The 18861-nt window shown below is 44.1% G+C and overlaps 1 protein-coding gene across 3 annotated transcripts in view; it reads left to right on the forward strand.

Annotated features, from left to right (window-relative positions):
* Positions 1 to 7730, forward strand: part of GMPS (guanine monophosphate synthase) — a 45513-nt gene extending 37783 nt beyond the window's left edge. For all 3 annotated transcript variants that reach the window (XM_053390338.1, XM_053390337.1, XM_053390339.1), the window contains 5 exons: positions 1258 to 1383; positions 3567 to 3682; positions 4922 to 5052; positions 5982 to 6154; positions 6808 to 7730. In XM_053390338.1, coding sequence (XP_053246313.1) covers positions 1258 to 1383; positions 3567 to 3682; positions 4922 to 5052; positions 5982 to 6154; positions 6808 to 6909 — 648 coding nt within the window. In that variant the 3' untranslated portion in view covers positions 6910 to 7730. The remainder of the gene's footprint in view (positions 1 to 1257; positions 1384 to 3566; positions 3683 to 4921; positions 5053 to 5981; positions 6155 to 6807) is intronic.
* Positions 7731 to 18861: the final 11131 nt, after the last annotated feature.

Raw genomic sequence — 18861 nt, forward strand, 5'->3', positions numbered from 1 at the left:
GCTTCAGGAAGCTATCAGCAAGCCTGGGGAGCCCGCGGGAGTTCCCGCAGGGCTCCCTAGGCTGCGAATAGCAGCCTGCTTCCCGGAGCACGGGGCGCGCTGGAAGCAGAGCGCCCGGCACTTTGGGAAGACACCCGCAGCCTAGGGAGCCCTGCGGGAGTTCCCGCAGGGCTCCCTAGGCTGCGGATAGCAGCCTGCTGCACGGAGCACGGGGGGCGCTGAAGCAGAGCGCCCTGCGCTTCGGGCAGACATTGGGCAGCTCCACAAGCTCGGGGGACAGTGGGGAGGCGGACCGCCACCATCCCGCTGTTCCCCGACCTGGTTTGGATTCCCCGACCTGGTTTTGGGGGGGAAATAAAGGGAATTTTTTTCCCCTTTATTTCCCCCCCAAAAAAAACTAGGTGCGTCCTATGGGACGAAAAATACGGTAGGCCCTGCAGTGTCTTTTCTTCCTTCAAGAAAGTTTTCAAGATGAATCCCCTCCGCTCCCCATTTTATGTGTTCTGTCTTGGTTACAACCCTTATGTTCTGATCCTTTATAGCCTAGCAATTTACAACGGGTTCCCTTCCCCAACCTCTTTTGTATTTGTTATATCAGATGTAGCTAGCATGGTGCCCTCCCAGTGTTGCTGGGACTACAACTCCCAGCATTCCTTGCCATTGGCTATGCTGGCTGGATTGGTTGGAGTCGGAATCCAACAGCATTTGAAAAGCACCGTGTTATCTTGCATTTAGCACAGGAGTAGCCAAGTGCTTCCAACTGGGAATGCCTCTGATTCAGGGGTTAGCAAACTTTTTAAGCAAGGTCTCTCAGACCTTGTGGGGGGCCGGAATATATTTTGAAAATAAAAATAAAAATGAACGAATTCCTATGCCCCACAAATAACCCAGAGATGAATTTCAAATAAAAGCACACATTCTACTCATGTAAAAACACACTGATTCCAGGACCGTCCATGGGCTAGATTTAGAAGGCGATTGGGTCTGATCTGGCCCCCGGGCCTTAGTCTGCCTACCCATGGATTATATATTTGTACTATGTGTAGTAGATGCTGGGTGGTTTAGAAATAACAAATCTGATTGGACCTTAAACTAACATGATATGGCAGCACTGGTCTAGCCACACTCCTGGGCTCTTTGTTGAAGAGCCCCTTATTTTCCAACCTCTGCCTCTATGCCAAACACTAGCTTCCAGTGAGACGTAGCCGAGTAATAATCTCAGGTGTTTTGATTGGACTTTTTTCCTTTCCTGCCCAGCCTCACACTCTGTTGCAGAGGGTCAAAGCGTGTACAACTGAGGAAGACCAGGAGAAACTGATGCAAATCACAAGTCTACATTCATTGAATGCCTTTCTGCTGCCAATCAAAACTGTAGGAGTACAGGTGAGTGCGTTGCCGCTGTGGTAATCATACGTAAAACCTGCATGGCTAGATTGCAGGTAACAAATTTAGCGTTTTTGGAGCCAAAATAGAGTACGTCCAAAATGGATTGGGATTAAGCAATGGAAGAGCTATTTTTTAAAAAATATATGTGACAGCCCCAAAATGTCTGAATGGTCACTTTGGTAAGGCTTGGAAATACTGAAGCATTCTTAAGATTAAATAGCATCACTCACACTGTATTCCATCAGGTTCAGGCTTCCGTTGGAGAAGCAGCAGCTGGAAGCTCATACATATATTCCTACCAATTTGCTCATTGCAGACAAAATTCTGCTTTTACCTGTTCTGCTTTTATAAGACTCGTTTTACTGTCCCCCTTATACTGTCCTATTATTATTTTTTTTGTGCTATTTTTCTATGCCACTTAGAGATACTTGAAATATGTTGGGGTTGAGAAATGCTTTTCAATAAATAAGTAAACAAACAAACAAACAAACAAACAAACAAACCAGTTCTGCTTTCCTGGTGCAGTTCAGGCACCTGTCAGACACAAAGCCAATTAAAGGCTCGGAACTGCATGCATTGTAGCTTTATTAGCTCTGGGAGACAGGCCAGTTGTCTGTTCTGGACAGAGCCACAATCCCTCGCGGTTCAGGGCTGCGCTTGGATTCATCTTAGTTGCTTAGAGGCTCAGGTGGCTAGGAGTGCCTTTCGCCAGCTACATCCTTGAAACGGTCTTGCCTCACCTTGGTGATTCCTAGATTGGCAATTTGATGATTGCAATGCACCATGTGTGGAACACTTGGGCTTGGCCTGGATGCTCCGGCTGATATAAGATGCTGCAAGCTAGAGATGATGAGGATGGGCTTTCACAAGCCCATAACCCTGGTGCTTAAAAGCTTGTACAGTCGTACCTCGGAAGTCAAATGCCTTGTGAGTGTTCCAGTTTGCGAACATTCTTTGGAACCTGAACGTCCGTCGGGTTCCTGCAGCCAGTCGCAAGCCACGCCTTGGTTCCCAATTGTTTTGGAAGTTGAACAGACGTCTGGAACAGATTCCGTTCGACTTCTGAGGTACGACTGTACTGGCTACCCATATGCTACCAGTAGGCAGGGTGATATATCAATACATTGTCCAAAATTGGTTTAAGTCCGTATCATGATAACAGTTTCATAATGTATGACTTGGCAATTTATCTATAATCACAGTGTATTTGTGTGCGTGCATGCACGTGCACTGTGTAAAAAATTCCAATATGGGGGAAACCGCGAAGCCGGCCATCACTTCTCTCATGGCTCCTGCTTCCTGTTGCTTATTACTATAAAATGACAGCTGTTAAAGGTAAGTAAAAATGCATCAGTTTTAGACCCCCTAAGTCGTAGCAGTTGCCAGTACTCCGTTTGCCTCTACATAGTTGCATCCTTCTTTCAGACATCATGATACAGTGGTACCTCGGTTTACGAACCTAATCCGTTCTGGAAGTCCGTTCTTAAACCGAAACCGTTCTTAAACCGAGGCACGCTTTCCCTAATGAGGCCTCCCGCCGCCGGTGCCCTTCCACCGTTCAGATTCCGTTCTTATACCGAGGTAAAGTTTGCAAACCAGGGCACTACTTCCGGTTTTGTGGAGTTCGTAAACCGAATCGTTCGTAAACAGGACTGTTCTTAAACAGAGGTACCACTGTATAGGTATATCACGATGTTTAAAACGGGATATCGCTCAGCCCTACCTTACCAGTCCTTGTTGCAAGGCCCTTAACTTGGGTCCAGGGTACAGACCACTTGATGCTTTATATTCCTGTCTGATCCCGGAGGTTTTCAGGGGAGTCATGTTTAGTGGTCCCCCATGACTGAGAAGCAAGGCTCATACCTGCCAGAATCTGTGCATATTCAGCATTCTGTGCCTGGTTCTGTGAAGCTGCCCCTTGGCTGACATCAGGTGGGACCCCCCCTATTCAATTTAAGGCATTTTGGGTAGGCATAATTTCAACAGGCATTTCAAGTAAGCTTTTTCTGGTTTAATTTTTGCTAATTTAATCCATTGTACCTCTTTTCCAACATCATCGTACAGGGCAGTGTGCAAACTGGGATGTCGAACGGTATATAACTTGTTGCAAGGAAAGAACTCGATGAGGTTTCAGCTAATGCAAATGTTTCAGCTGTCGATTCTGTTTTGCTGCTTTGCAGGGTGATTGCCGTTCCTACAGCTATGTATGTGGGATCTCCAGCAAAGATGCTCCCCACTGGGAGTCGCTTATGTTCCTATCAAGACTCATCCCCCGCATGTGTCACAACATAAACCGGTATATATCTGCAGTATTTAAAAAAATACAGCTGCTGCTGATTTTGTTGTTTGCTTACATTATTGCTTTGGTAAATTTTTAACTTACAAGAAGTAAAAACAAAACTACCGTATAGAAGAATATGCTACTGCCTTTCTTGAGTGCTTATTATAAATTGGAGATGTAAAACTTTTGGAAATTTTGAAGCCAGCCGGGCGGGGATCTTGTTTTAGGGTTGCTGGGAATCGAAGTATATATGCAATACCTTCTTATCAAACCTAAACTTATTTTATTGCTTTAACCACATTAAATGCACCAGTTGCAACACATTTATCAACTAAAATTGTACTTTGGCATAGTCATAGCATTTATGACAGAATTGCCTTGACTCAAAAGTAAGCCCCACTCTGTTTAGCGGTGCTTACTTCTGTGTAAGCACACATAGGCTTGCATGAATGTCGTCAGCTGCTACGTTGAGTGTGTCCCTTTGAATACATGCGTAGGATTGCACTGTTCGTGTCACAGTGAATTGATGGGAGAGATGAAAAGGTTGACCTTAAGAGAGAGAAGCCACGTCAAAAGCTTTTGGTATCTTGAAACTTGTAGGCCAGAGACCCTCAATTGCCAGCAGCAATTCACAAACAATAAAGGCTCTGTAAGCTTATCTCATGAAGATGGCAGGCACCCTTCTAGGTGGATTTGAGTATTGTATGTGTCAGTTACAGGGCACAGGAGCTAAAAAGCTCTTCATACTACAAACTCAGAGTAAAGCCTTGTTTTTTAAAGAAGCATTCCACTTGATTCAAAAAGAGAAAATAATTCATTCGAAAACCAAGGTACCACTGTATACTGGAAAGCTAAGTGTCAAGTGCTGCAGGCATGAGTGCTCTTAACAGTGGGGGCTTTTAAGGCAAGGGAAGGAAGGAAACTTTTGCTTTAGTATTGGAATAAAAAGACTGCACATATTCTGAATGTTAACTTTTTCCAAACGGGATACCTGGCTTTTTAAATAAATGATGTAACGACTGCCTGTGGGAATTAAAGGCACTGTGCACCCAAGTTTTACATGGTTGGACAAAGCCAGAATTTATAATACTGTCTGCTGTTCTGGTAGTTTATAGACGTATTGCTCATCTTTCCCTAACCTGGCACAAGAAGTTGGGGACTGAAACTCCTTTTAGCCCTAGCCAGCGAAGTGGTTGCATTATTCAGTTTGCAATAAACCACACACTCCAACGCTTCATTTTCTTCCCTCCGTAGAGTTGTCTATGTGTTTGGCCCACCTGTCAAAGAACCTCCCACAGACGTTACTCCCACTTTCCTGACAACAGGAGTCCTCAGCACATTGCGGCAAGCTGATTTTGAGGCTCATAATATTCTCAGGGAGTCTGGTTAGTATGTGCATTTGTTTAGTGGAAGGTCATTGCTTAGTTAATTGCTAAGAGGTCTGCTGCCCTTGAGTCGCCATTGGCAAAGACCACTTAACAGTTCAGAATTCATCAAGCACCCCAGATTTTGGTGCAAGACAATAAAGTAAAAGTTTGCATAACAGATGTTTATTTTGTAGAACCCTGGCTTGTTGAATTTTCTGGGACACTGCAATTTCTTGATTTTGTAGCAGAAAAACTATATCAAAAGTGAATCACACGAAAGTTTTAAAAGAAACTACAGTGGTACCTCGGGTTAAGTACTTAATTCGTTCCGGAGGTCCGTACTTAACCTGAAACTGTTCTTAACCTGAAGCACCACTTTAGCTAATGGGGCCTCCTGCTGCCGCGCCGCCGGAGCACGATTTCTGTTCTCATCCTGAAGCAAAGTTCTTAACCTGAAGCACTGTTTATGGGTTAGCGGAGTCTGTAACCTGAAGCTTATGTAACCCGAGGTACCACTGTAATTTGATGCATGCAGCTCTTAACCAAGAGCAGTTTCTGAACTGTACCATAGAGTACAGTCTGTCTTTATGCAGCTTTTTGTTTTCATTTGTATCCTGCCCTTTCTTAGAGGAGCTCAGGATGGCAAAATGAGCTCCCTCCCCCTACTTTATCCTGACAACAACCCTGTGACATAGATTAGGCCAAGCTAGTGATTGGCCCAAGACCACCCAGTGAGCTTCACGACTGAATCGGGAGTAGGAATTCTGGTCTCCCAAGTCCTAGTCCAGCACTATAATTGAGGGATGGGGGACCTGCCAACCTCTGGGTGTTGTTCAACCACAACTTTCATCATTCCTGACGATCTGCTCTAATCATTACGCTACACCGGCTCTCTCGGTCCATATAACGGTTTGTTAATTGCAATATTCTTGCTTTCTTATGCCAAGGTTATGCCGGAAAAATCAGCCAGATGCCAGTCATCTTGACACCGTTGCATTTTGACCGAGATCCCCTTCAGAAGCAGCCTTCCTGTCAAAGATCTGTGGTCATTCGGACCTTCATCACTAGTGATTTCATGACGGGTATTGCAGCGACTCCCGGCAATGAGATACCAGAAGAGGTAAAACTTTCAGAATAATCATTCGGAACTGCCTTTTCTTTCTTTGCTAATATAGAAACTGTGCTTGTTCCTTTATTCAAAATAGTTTGAAAGTTCATTTTTGTAGCACAGAAATAAATGTGTGCTCTGGCCCTCAAACTGCTCCTGGGCGATGTATCAGTACATCTCCCAGCCTATACTGTACAGTCGTAACTTGGATCCCGAATGCCTTGCAAGTCTAATGTTTAGGCTCCCATGCACCGCAAATCCGGAAGTGAGTGTTCCGCTTTGCAAACGTTCTTTGGAACCCAAACGTCCGACAGGGCTTCTGTGGCTTCCGATTGGCTGCAGGAAGCTGCAGCCAACCAGAAGCCGCGCTTTGGTTTCCAAACGTTTTGGAAGTCGAACGGACTTCCGGAACGGATTCCATTCTACTTCCAAGGTATGACTGTAGTAAGTGTATGAGTTTCCTCTCCAAAATGTTTGCCTGTCTTTTTCTTTTTTTGGAAACAAAATATTTTAATACCAGGCTATATTTTAGAAGTTTGATGCACCATTCCTACTCCTTTCCAGACAGTTGGGTAAAGTAGTCTAATGAATACCCTGTGCCTTACATTACAGCCCCAATTTATCCCTCATTCAGACCACTTTGTTTTGTTCCTAAATAAACGCAGGTTGTGTTGAAGATGGTGGCAGAGATTAAGAAGATTCCTGGCATCTCCCGGGTGATGTATGACTTGACTTCAAAACCACCAGGAACAACTGAGTGGGAATAATTATTCCCTCCCCCTCCTTGTATGAAAGTACTGTATGCAGTTTTAAATTATATCAGAAACCATTCCCAGTGTTGACATGCAGTACTGTGAAACAGAGTCGCTGGAGCTGCTGCTACATCATATGTGATTCTCTCCCCCCCCCCCTTTCCTGGAGCATAATCTGCAAATTAAGAATGATGTTGGGGGCGGGGGGGCGGGCGGGGAGCAAGGTAAGTGGGCTGAGGATACGTACGGGTAAATAATTAGGGCAGTGTTGCCTACGTGCAGATAGATTCATATTGCTTTGCCTTTTTTTGGGTCTTATTGACTGTTTCTACTGTTACGTCATTTCAATGTCTCTTTTTATTTTTTATTTTCATTTTATTTTGTATACTGTGTAAAAAGAGACCGTTTATTTACATTTACCAAAACCAATGTCGGAGCCTATTAAAATAATGGGTTTGGGGGGGGGCGGGGCGGGAAAGCGACCAACAACTGCTTTTGAAACAGATTTATTATAAATAAATATTTTGCCAAATGGAGTAGTAGGTATTGTTGAGTTGTGGAATCAATGTATAATTTGTTTTGCTGCGTACTGTATGAATTCCTGTTCCATATCGTTTGGAGTATTAAGCCCATGGCAATAAGTGTTGACTTTTAAGACAACAATAACACCTGGCACTCAAATAATGACTGTGTCACCCCGCCCCTTGCTCTCCTGTCCCTCCTCCATAATGCTTTTTAAAGCAAGTTTTGTTTTAAAATGTAAAAGCATACATTTCCCCCACCATGCAGTGATATCTATATTTAATGTACATTAAATCAGTTACAAGGGAGCCAAACATGAATTATGTATACAGTTGGAAATGCATCTTGCGGTTCAGGCAAAATCAAAGGGAGGAACAATCCACCTTGCAGCCATCAAAATCTTATCTGCCCTTTCTCAGTTTTTGTCTTTGTCTTTATGCCGAACTATCATTCATACCGTTGGGCTTATATTTTATATGAGGCTGCTTTGGAAAAGCAAGGGGGAATAATTGCTCCTTTCCAAGCCAGTGTGGTGTAGTGGTTAAGAGTGGTAGATTCCTAATCTGGTGAACCGGGTTCGCGTCCCCGCTCCTCCACATGCAGCTGCTGGGTGACCTTGGGCTAGTCACACTTCTTTGAAGTCTCTCAGCCCCACTCACCTAACAGACTCCTTCGGGTAGTGATAGAGCGGGATATCAAATCCAAACTCCTCCTCCTCCTCCTCTTCTTCTTCTTCTAAAATGTGCTGATTCGTATGTGATTGGGTTTTGGAGGCAGCAGGGCCAATCTAGATATAAATTAGTTTGTGCATTTCTTGAAAAATAAACCACCAATAAGTCAGAAGGGTTACCGTATTTTTCGCTCTATAAGACACACTTTTTCCCTCCTAAAAAGAAAGGGGAAATGTGTGTGCGTCTTATGGAGCGAATGCAGGCTGCGCAGCTATCCCAGAAGCCAGAACAGCAAGAGGGATCGCTGCGCAGCGATCCCTCTTGCTGTTCTGACTTCGCTTCGCTGGAGAGGCGCTGCACAGAGAGGGAAAGCTATGCAGCGCCCCTTCAGCAAAGCGGCAGGAGAAACGGAGCCCCTTCTGTTTCTCCTCCCTCTTTTCTGGAGAGGTGCTGCGCAGAGAGAGAGAATATTTTTTTTCTTGTTCTCCTCTAAAACTAGGTGCGTCTTATGGTCGGGTGCATCTTATAGAGTGGAAAATACGGTAAATAGAGTTAGCCTCTCGGCTCTGGTTTGGTAAGGATCAGAAGCTGGGCGGTTTTCAATATGTGCGGGTATTGAGCCACATAGCTTCATCTGAAGTGGAGTTGCTTCTACAGCATCTTGTCAGGGTAGATGGACAGGAGAACAGCGTTCAGGTCACATCCACACCCTATATTTAAAGCACTCTTTAATCCACTGTCAATCATGGCTTCCCCCAAAGAATCCTGAAAACTCTTTACTTTGTTTAGGGTGCTGGGAATTGTCGTTTGACGCCTCACAGTGCTACAATTCCCAGCATCCTTAACAAACTATAGTTTCTGGGTTTCTTAGAGGGAGGCCATAGCTGTTAAGATGGTAGAAGAGGGCTTAAAATGCTAGAATATAAAGAGAATAGGGCTGCAACAACTTCACTCACCCGTTCTGAATACGGCCTTAGCGCACCACAAATCACCGTAACCTTACACAAACTTTGATTTGTACCCAATAGTTCTCAAGTGCCCAAGTATTACTGCGTTGATTAGCAGGATACAGACGACCATTCCGCCATGCATTGATGGATCGGAAGGTCACCGCAGGAAAAGTGAAAACTTGTGGAGGGGCAGTGAACTAGTCGCTTCTGTTGACAAAAAAAGGGTCCTTTTGCTCAATATGATTTTCGCTGTGCTTATGTGAATTAACCAAGACATGGCTGGTTAAGATGCAGAGGTCAAGGCTCGCTGGATGGTCTTGCCGGATGTGTGGTTGAGCATCTGGCTGGAATAAAGCAGAGGGACGGATAAAGGGGAAATAAGGGCAAAAGGTACTCGCTATAAAACCATTATGATGGGGCAGGTGTACCGGTGTTTGGAGAGCTGGGATGAGCTGGTGGTTCTCTTGCTACGCTAACTTGCCTCACCATGCCACTTGTTGTCTCCTGAAGACCTTTCCTGCAGAGGTCTTGGAACGTGTACATGAGCGAGTAAACTGGGTGGCATGGTCCAGTGTGTAGGGATGCAGTAGGCGAATCACAGAATTGTAGAGTTGGAAGGGACCCCCCAGGGCCATCCAGTCTGACCCCTTGCAATGCAGGAATCTCAACTGTGAAGCATGCATGGCAGATGATTTGCAAATCTGTTTGCCCCGTTTCATCCAAACCCAGGGTGTGCAACAGAAGTGCTTTCCTGTATAGTCCGTGTTTGGGAATGGGTGTGGTCAAGTGAGAAGAAGAGCAATCCAGACCCAAGTGTTTTCTACTAGGAAGTTCTCTTTATGCCTGCTGGTGAGATTATGGCACCTGAGAGTATAATGTAATGATCACTTGCAAGCTCTTGCGTGGTGGGAACTCTTATTCAGATGCCTCCTAGACAGTCAGGTTCATAGCAGGGGGATGTTCCTTGAGCTATTGCTGTGCTTTGACATTGAGGTTTACTTGGCCATTTTAAATGTCCTTTTTTTTTTAAAGCTGATGTTTAACATAAAATATGTAACCCTATTATAGTTATGGTCCAAGCTAGAGAAATGAGGTATATATAGTGCATGGTTCCATTCATAAGAGCCAGAGGTTTTAACTGAGTGGTGTGTCTACTGATGGTAACCTTTGCAGCTGGAGCTAAGAGTACTTTGTGTCCATGTTCACTATGTTAGATGCACAGATAGTCAAATTATAGGATTTCCATCTTAACAAATGTATACGTTTTAAGTCAGCTCTGGGCTATAACTTTATAAGCTTGTTTTGTTTTTTTTAAAAAAGATTCGTGAAGAAAATGGGAGTTTGGCAAACTTTATTAAGAAGATTAACATTGCAGCCAGAAGCAAACACATGTGTAAGAGGCATTGCATCATGAGTGATTTGTTAAATCTGAATCCAGATTCCAGTATTGTATGGAGCAGGGTATTTCTTATTTTTATTTTTTATTTTTTTAAAAAAACCACACAGTTAGTTTGTGAGGGAAGTGGAATGTAGCTTCATTGCCATCCTTCCAGTCCTTGAATGTATTTCATTGTGTTCATTCATGTAATCTCAGCCAGATGGAGAAACACAGATTGTCGTCTTCTTGTGGTCCAGAAGGGAATGTAGCTTATGAATGCAGTTGCTCTTGTTCAGTTTGTTTACCCCTCTCTAGTCCTTCAGTGAGACATGTCAACGTATTCAAAGGAATTTGTATAGGGAAATAATTCCTAGCATTCTCGTTTTTTTAAAGAAAGAAAACATTTTCTGCTTGTAAATGATAAGTACTGTGAGCCTTAATTTTTATCCACAAATAAAAGTTACCCATTTGGATACTTGTGTGATTATTATTTTTATTATTATTTTAAAGACACTCCTTCCAATCCTTAACTCCACACTTTGGAATTTGTTCCCTAAATGATTAAGGCCTGCTGAGGACAACGGTTGGTTCTTCTGGGTGAGCAGAAGAATATCATGGAAGCAAACTATGACAGGACAAGCAGTGGAGAGAAGTCATCAGGTGTCTGGAGCTTCAAAATGTGACCTGAGTATTTTGCGGCCTAGTCCAGAACCCCAGGCTCAAGCACCCTTCCTATGAGACATATCACTTAATACAGACTGGTCTGCTGGCGAGGTCAGACCGGAAATGCAAGGGCGTATAGATTTTTTTTAAAAACTGTTTTAGAGCAAGTGTTTCCCAAACTTGGGTCTCTAGCTGTTTTCGGACTACATTTCCCATCATCCCTGAACACTGGTCTTGCTAGCTAGGGATGATGGGAGTTGTAGTCTACTTCTGTGTTAATTCTGTGCATCCTGGAATGGATTTAAATACCCCTTTTCATATGAATGATGTAAGTGTAACCTTGTTCACCATCCAGCCAAAACCCATATTTTAGATGTGTCTTTTGCTGTGCAGGAGCTGATGTTCAGTTAACTGTATGGTTAACTATACAGATCAATGGTATGCATGTCTACTTCAACAACAGGTTTGTTGTTAATGAGGCTTACTCCCAGGTAAGTCGGTAATGATGGCAACCTAGGCCTTGCCATTGGGGGAAAATGGGGTTCTTGGGCCTTTTTATCTCCATAAGCAGAACCAGCAGGACATAGCTGACTCCCCATGGTAAATAGGAGGCCTAGGGGATGGGAAGGGGAAGCAATGATGTGCACATTCTTTCTAATGTTGCGTTACGCCTCACAAAATGGTAGCCATTTTGTGACTGGTGACCTCAGCACTCTCGCAAAACTCAAAATGTTCCCATTGGTCCAAAACGCTTAGCGACTTCAGAGTGCGAAGCGAGGTTATCTGGAATATAGGACTGAATAACATGCGGCAAGTGATAGCCAATATTATTGTTATTCTCTTATTACTCTATGTGTTAGCAATGCACTTCCAGATGTAAGGTAGGATCCCAGGGAGTAGGTTAGTGGAAGGTTATACAGTGGTACCTCGGGTTAAGTACTTAATTCGTTCTGGAGGTCTGTACTTAACCTGAAACTGTTCTTGACCTGAAGCACCACTTTAGCTAATTGGGCCTCCTGTTGCCGCCACGCCGCCAGAGCACAATTTCTGAAGCACTATTTCTGGGTTATTGGAGTCTGTAACCTGAAGCGTATGTAACCTGAAGCGTATGTAACCCGAGGTACCACTGTATTCCTCTTCTTGGTGCTGTTTTAGATGCTGTCCAAAAAATTACAGGAATGTCGCAGGTTCCACTTTTTATTTATGACTACAGAATTCCTGCTTGAGGCTTAAAGGCTCAAGGCTGCGTTTCTAAACTTGTTGTTGTTGTTTAGTCGTTTAGTCGTGTCCGACTCTTCGTGACCCCATGGACCAGAGCACGCCAGGCACTTCTGTCCTCCACTGCCTCCCGCAGTTTGATCAAACTCATGCTGGTAGCTTCAAGAACACCATCCAACCATCTCATCTTCTGTCGTCCCCTTCTCCTTGTGCCCTCCATCTTTCCCAACATCAGGGTCTTTTCCAGGGAGTCTTCTCTTCTCATGAGGTGGCCAAAGTATTGGAGCCTCAGCTTCAGGATCTGTCCTTCCAGTGAGCACTCAGGGCTGATTTCCTTAAGAATGGATAGGTTTGATCTTCTTGCAGTCCATGGGACTCTCAAGAGTCTCCTCCAGCACCATAATTCAAAAGCATCAATTCTTCGGCGATCAGCCTTCTTTATGGTCCAGCTCTCACTTCCATACATCACTACTGGGAAAACCATAGCTTTAACTATACGGACCTTTGTTGGCAAGGTGATGTCTAAACTTACTTAGTAGTAAAGACCATTAAAATCAATGGGACGTGCTTTCAAGTAGCCATGCTTGATCAGAATGTTAAAATAGTTGTGTTGCTAGATGATTGGGAGCTACAAGACTTAAACGTTTGCTACTATATAAAGGTAGCTTCAAGGATCCTTGTAGGATGCTGAACTCTTATTTAACTTTGCTTCCTCTTGAATCACATTGAGGAGAAAGTCCGATAAACGCTCCTGTTGTCGCACGGATACCCATGCCCTTATAAGGGGTTATATTTTGCACAAAGCTTTGAAGTAAATTAATTCTAAGCCACAGCAAGAGATTTTCAGTGTTTCTTGCGATTCCTGTCATTTTCTCAGGAAGTAAGCTGGAAAACAATTTGTATTAGAAAAGGGAATTGTTGCTTTCAATATAAATATCTGCATATGATATTTTGCAGTGGCTTGGTTCTTTTGTGTAAACATTTTCTTGCCTTTGTACGTGTTCAGAAAATGATTTGCGGCTTCAAAAAGTGCCATTCTGGGACTCCTATGAACTTGCACATTCTTAGTGGACCGTTATCTTTCTATATATTCCCAACACACTGTCACTGCCTAACATGGTAACAAAACAGGCCTGGGAAAGTGGTTCAGGTGAGAGTTGGCTGAGTGCTTGGTGCTCCTTCACTTTGTGCTGCAGGAAAAATGGTTTCACCTGAAGCAGAGGAGAGGGAATCAGGAAATGACAAGCTTTTATTGCATGCCAGCTGTAATGGGGGCCGCTGTTTTTGTAACATAAAGGTAAAGGGACCCCTGACCATTAGGTCCAGCCGTGACCGACTCTGGGGTTGCGGCGCTCATCTCGCATTATTGGCTGAGGGAGCCGGCATACAGCTTCCGGCTCATGTGGCCAGCAAGACTAAGCTGCTTCTGGCGAACCAAAGCAGTGCATGGAAATGCCATTTACCTTCCCACTGGAGTGGTACCTATTTATCTACTTGCACTTTGACGTGCTTTTGAACTGCTAGGTTGGCAGGAGCAGGGACCGAGCAACGGGAGCTCACCCCGTCACGAGGATTCGAACCGCCCACGTTCTGATCGGCAAGGCCTAAGCTCTGTGGTTTAACCCACAGCGCCATCCGCGTCGCTTTTGTAACATAGAGGCCGCCTTATTTTCATCCTGGACAAGCCTGCTGTGGAAGGAACAGTTGTGTGATTAAATGCAAAGCGTTAGAGTCACAAATCTTAAGTTTTGCCTGCCCTGCATGAAAAATTAAACCAAAAGCCCTTTCCATACCAATACCTGGCAATAAAGGTGACTTGTGTAATTTCAAAGGGATGAACAAAATTAAGAATACTTTTGCAGAGCTAGACAACTGTGTGTGAAAACATACATCTCCCTCTATTGTCAAGTGTTTTACTGCCACCTGGTGTTTTAAAGAAAGTAGCATACTTGCTGACTTGAGTAGCTTTGGGTTTGTTTATATTATAACAACAGAAGATCAGTAAGTGCAGGAAGGCGTTGTTTCTGATGATATATTCAAGTGCAGTGGTACCTCAGGTTACAAACTTAACTTGTTCCGGAGGTCCGCTCTTAACCCAAAACTGTTCTTAACCTGAGGCGCGCTTTCGCTAATGGAGCCTCCTGCCGCGCCGCTGGTGCGTGATTTCCATTCTCATCCTGGGGCAAAGTTTGCAACCCGGAGCAACTACTTTCAGGTTAGCGGAGTTTGTAACTCAAAGCATTTGTAACCCGAGGTACCACTGTATTTGGGTATTCTGTTGGTTGTGTGAAACAACTTCAGAATGCAAGGCTGGAAAAAAATGTACAGCAAAGAACATTTCTAGACACACAGATTATGTCCAGTCTCAATGGTTAGCTCCAAATAAAATAAAGATGGATGAAGAACTTTAAAACCATAATGGTTCAGGTCACCATCATCAGCGAATGTTTAATGCAGAGTATGAACGGTAAGTAAAGACATGTCATTCTTTGCAGGCATGGTATTCCACTGCCCACCCCCTGCCCTCTCAGGGCCCCCCACCAGGGACTTTAAACACTGTTGACCCTGTACATGCTTAGTCCTCATTGGGCTTTTGGGGAACGTTGCCCCCCCTTAAGTATTTTTAAAGTGGCTTTTTTGTACTTTTGCAAACGTCAGAGTTCCTCTGAGCTCGCTATGTTAATACAACACTTTTGCTTTTCTGTGGTGCTGTTTCAGCTACAATCCTGTTGGTGCTCACTGCCAGTATTTGCAGTAGATGTAATTGTATGAAATCAGGCTCGAGGTCCAGGGAAGATGAAAATATGTAAAAAAAAAGAAGAGAAAAAAAAAGAAAACTCATCAAAGTTCTGCTGAGGTCTACTTAACAAAGTTTGAATCTCCCATTTGCACTCAGTCTTCAGCCAATTCACCTTGTCTCAGGAACCAGCTCAGATAAAAAGGTCACAGAGCACTTAGGAGACTCTGCAGTGCTGTGCTGTGTTGTCATAGCTCTATTAAGCAATGGAAGAAGTTGATGTTCCAGCTTTTTATCTGCTGCCTTTAAAACATGTATATCTAAACATTGCATCCTTTAATTTTTTAATAACCAGCATATTATCAGCGTGAGGTACAGTACTCTTGTTGACATTGTTGTTGACATTGGGCCCAATCTGCGTTGCATGGTGTTTGTGCTGATTAAATGTCACAGGAAAGAGACTAAATATGTTGCCTTGAGCTCCTAGAAGGAAAGGCTGTACAGTACATCATTATGAAAATGTATAATATAGCTGACCTGCAATGCCCACTTTGCACCCCTGGGTTTTTTTTATAATGTATTTTTATTAAAGATTTCTTGGTTGTTCAGGCTGTTTCTGAGGTAAATTTCCACCCACCCACTCCCTGGTTACACTATGGCAGCTCTGGGGTTTTTTTGCAGCCTGCTAACTGAACAAATAGGTACATATTAAAAATAATTGTTTTACAGAAGAATGATGTTTTCGGGTTTTTTTTAAATAAAAAAAATTGTAACCATCACTTCCGCCTCCAGCCTTTTGATTTCACAACTCTGCTTTTCTCTTTTTCCAAACATCCTAATCACATAATTACAAGATTTAAATAGGTAGAGGAAGGAAAAGGGAAAGAGGAGTAGGAAGGAGATACAATGGGGGCCTGTCAAATTCACAGCTAGACTCTCACATCTCCCTGAATATCAACCTTCCCCTTAGAATCATAACTGCAGAGGAAAAAAGAAAAGAAAAAGAAAGGAAAACAAGACTTCTGCCTTCACTGGATCTGTTCCCCTGGTGCCCATTTTGGATTTCATAACCTTCTGGGGTTCAGGTGTTTTCTGTTGCTACCAGGTAAAGACAAGTAGTGACAAGTCGTGAGGTGTTTATATTGGCTTTTAGCAAACATCGCCCCAGAGGATCTTAGGACGGCATACAGTGTTATACTATGTTCTCCTCACAACAACCTGGTTGGGTAGGTCAGACAAGAAGGAAGCGCCTTATTCGTTGCCAACCAGAAGCAATTCAAATGTAGATCTCTCTGGTCATCATCCAACCCTTTCAGCCCAGTGCCTGAGTACTCTTGAGACCAAATCCCACTCCTCACAGTATCTATTTATTTAATTCATTTATATTCCATCTTCCAAGGATCTCAAGGTGGTGCATTTGGTTCTCCTCATTTCATCCTCTCATTTCATCCTGTGAGGTAGGTTAGGCTAGGAGATAGTGACTGCCTCAAAGGCACTCAGGGAATTTCATGGCTGAGTGGGGATTCAAACTCTGGTCTCCCAGGTCTTAGTCCAACATTCTCACCATTTTGCCACACTGGCTTCCAGTAGTCATGGTATGATAGGTCATAAGAAAAGTCCTGCTGAATCAGATGAAAGGCCCATCTGGTGTAGCATCTTGTTCCTAACCATGGCCATCGTCTAGGCAGAAGATGAGGGTAATAGCCCTCTCCCAGTGTTGGTGGATTTATATTCCATGAACTTATTTGCCTAACCCCCTTTTAAAGACTAAGTTGGGTAGCCAGCACTACACCTTGTGGAAGTGAATCACACAGCACAAGGCTGTGCTGAGTAAAGAAGTCTTTCATCTTGCCTGTCCTGGATCTTCTATTCAGCTTCATCAGGTAACCCTGGTTCCCTATAATAATGTAATAATAATTTATTATTTATACCCCGCCCACCTGCCTGGGCTTCCCCAGCCACTCTGGGTGGCTTCCAACAAAATATTAAAATACAGTAATGCATTAAACATTAAAAGCTTCCCAAAACAGGGCTGCCTTCAGATGTCATCTAAAAGTCAGTTGTTCTCTTTGACATCTGGTAGGGGGGTGTTCCACAGGGCTGGCGCCACTACCAAGAAGGCCCTCTGCCTGGTTCCCTGTAACTTGGCTTCTCGCAGTGAGGGAACCGCCAGAAGGCCCTCAGAGCTGGACCTCAGTGTCCGGGTAGAACGATGCAGGTGGAGACGCTCCTTCATATATACTGGACTGAGGCCATTTAGGGCTTTCAAGGTCAGCACCAACACTTTGAATTGTGCTTGGAAACGTACTGGGAGCCAATGTAGGTCTTTCAAGTGTTATGTGGTCTCGGCGGTCGCTCCCAGTCACCAGTCTAGCTGCCGCATTCTGGATTAGTTGTAGTTTCTGGGTCACCTTCAAAGGTAGCCCCATGTAGAGCGCATTGCAGTAGTCCAAGCGGGAGATAACCAGAGCATGCACCACCCTAGAACTCTGGTTACGCAAGAGTGAGGTAAAACCACCTCTCCATTCATTTTCTCCACATGTAATTTTTAAAAACTCAATCATGTCTTCCTCCTCTTCACACCTTTTCCCCCAACTAAAAAAATAAATAAATACAAATCTTGCCTCCTTTCCTCATAGGTGAGGTCTCCAGCTGATCATTTGTGTTGCCCTTTTCTGCCAATTTCCAAGAAGCGGCCATTTCTCCCACCATGTACCCCGGCCTTCCTTGACATATAGGGATTTATTATTTACCCACATCATAATCTTGCTAAAGTACATAGGACATAAATGGACAATGTAATATTCAATTGGTAAACCAGAGTTCCAACAAAAGGTGAACGGCAGGGTCAAAGAGCAACCAAGTCCACATTGAGTGAGGTATCATTTGATGACAACATGAGACCCAGCACTATTCAATGGGGCATTTGGAAAGTATGCAATACATGTACCAAAATCCAGAGTGGCTGTTCTGTGTTATGGTATAACCATCCCATTTTTGGCAAGAAGTATAGGTAGGTTGCATATTTTCAGTGTTCTAAGCCTACAGTAGAGATTCAGCCAAGATGGTTGTTGCATTACACAGAGCTACAGTTCCCAGAGTGGTTTAACAATCAATCGCCCTTCCCAGGGAACTCTGGGAATTGTAGCCGTGTAAGGAAAAGAGTGTCCTAGCATATCTCTGCACCTTTAATAAACCACAGTTCCCAGGATTCTTTGTGGGAAGCCATGAGAGTGTTGAAAGCAGTGCAATACTGCTTTAAATGTGCAGCGCAGATGGGGCCTTCGTCACAACTCACTTTAATTTGGTTGAAGCCACTGTCACCTGCATAGACAAAGAGACAGGGCCTAAGAGCATACCCCCGGATTTCTCTAAAATGCACCTCCAGCATGCTGGGGTCCCTCAGTAAAGGTGCTGACTTGGAAAAGACTCCCTGGGGAGAGAATGACTGAAAGCTGCTGCTTTAAAAGGGGGGAGGGGCCCCTGTCAAGAGGCCAGATGTGGCTTACTGGGTGTTCACATCTGGTCCATGATCTGCCTGCCTTGCTTCTGCACACGTGCAGCAGTTAGGCTTGGAAAGAGCCTCCCATTGGGGAGTTTAAAATGGGTAGGTTGTGTTGATCTGTTGCAGCAAAGAGACTTGTGGCACCTTCATACCCTAATGCAGGGGTCAGCAAACTTTTTCAGCTGGGGGCCGGTCCACTGTCCCTCAGACCTTGTGGGGGGCTGGACTATATTTTTTTGGCGGGGGGGGGGGGAATGATGCAAGAGCACCACGAGCCCCAGTGGCTGCTTACCTGTGTCTTGCAAACAGCAGGGGCTGGCAGT

The sequence above is a fragment of the Podarcis raffonei genome, chromosome 5, assembly GCF_027172205.1.
Source record: "Podarcis raffonei isolate rPodRaf1 chromosome 5, rPodRaf1.pri, whole genome shotgun sequence".
In the NCBI taxonomy this organism is placed as follows: domain Eukaryota; kingdom Metazoa; phylum Chordata; class Lepidosauria; order Squamata; family Lacertidae; genus Podarcis; species Podarcis raffonei.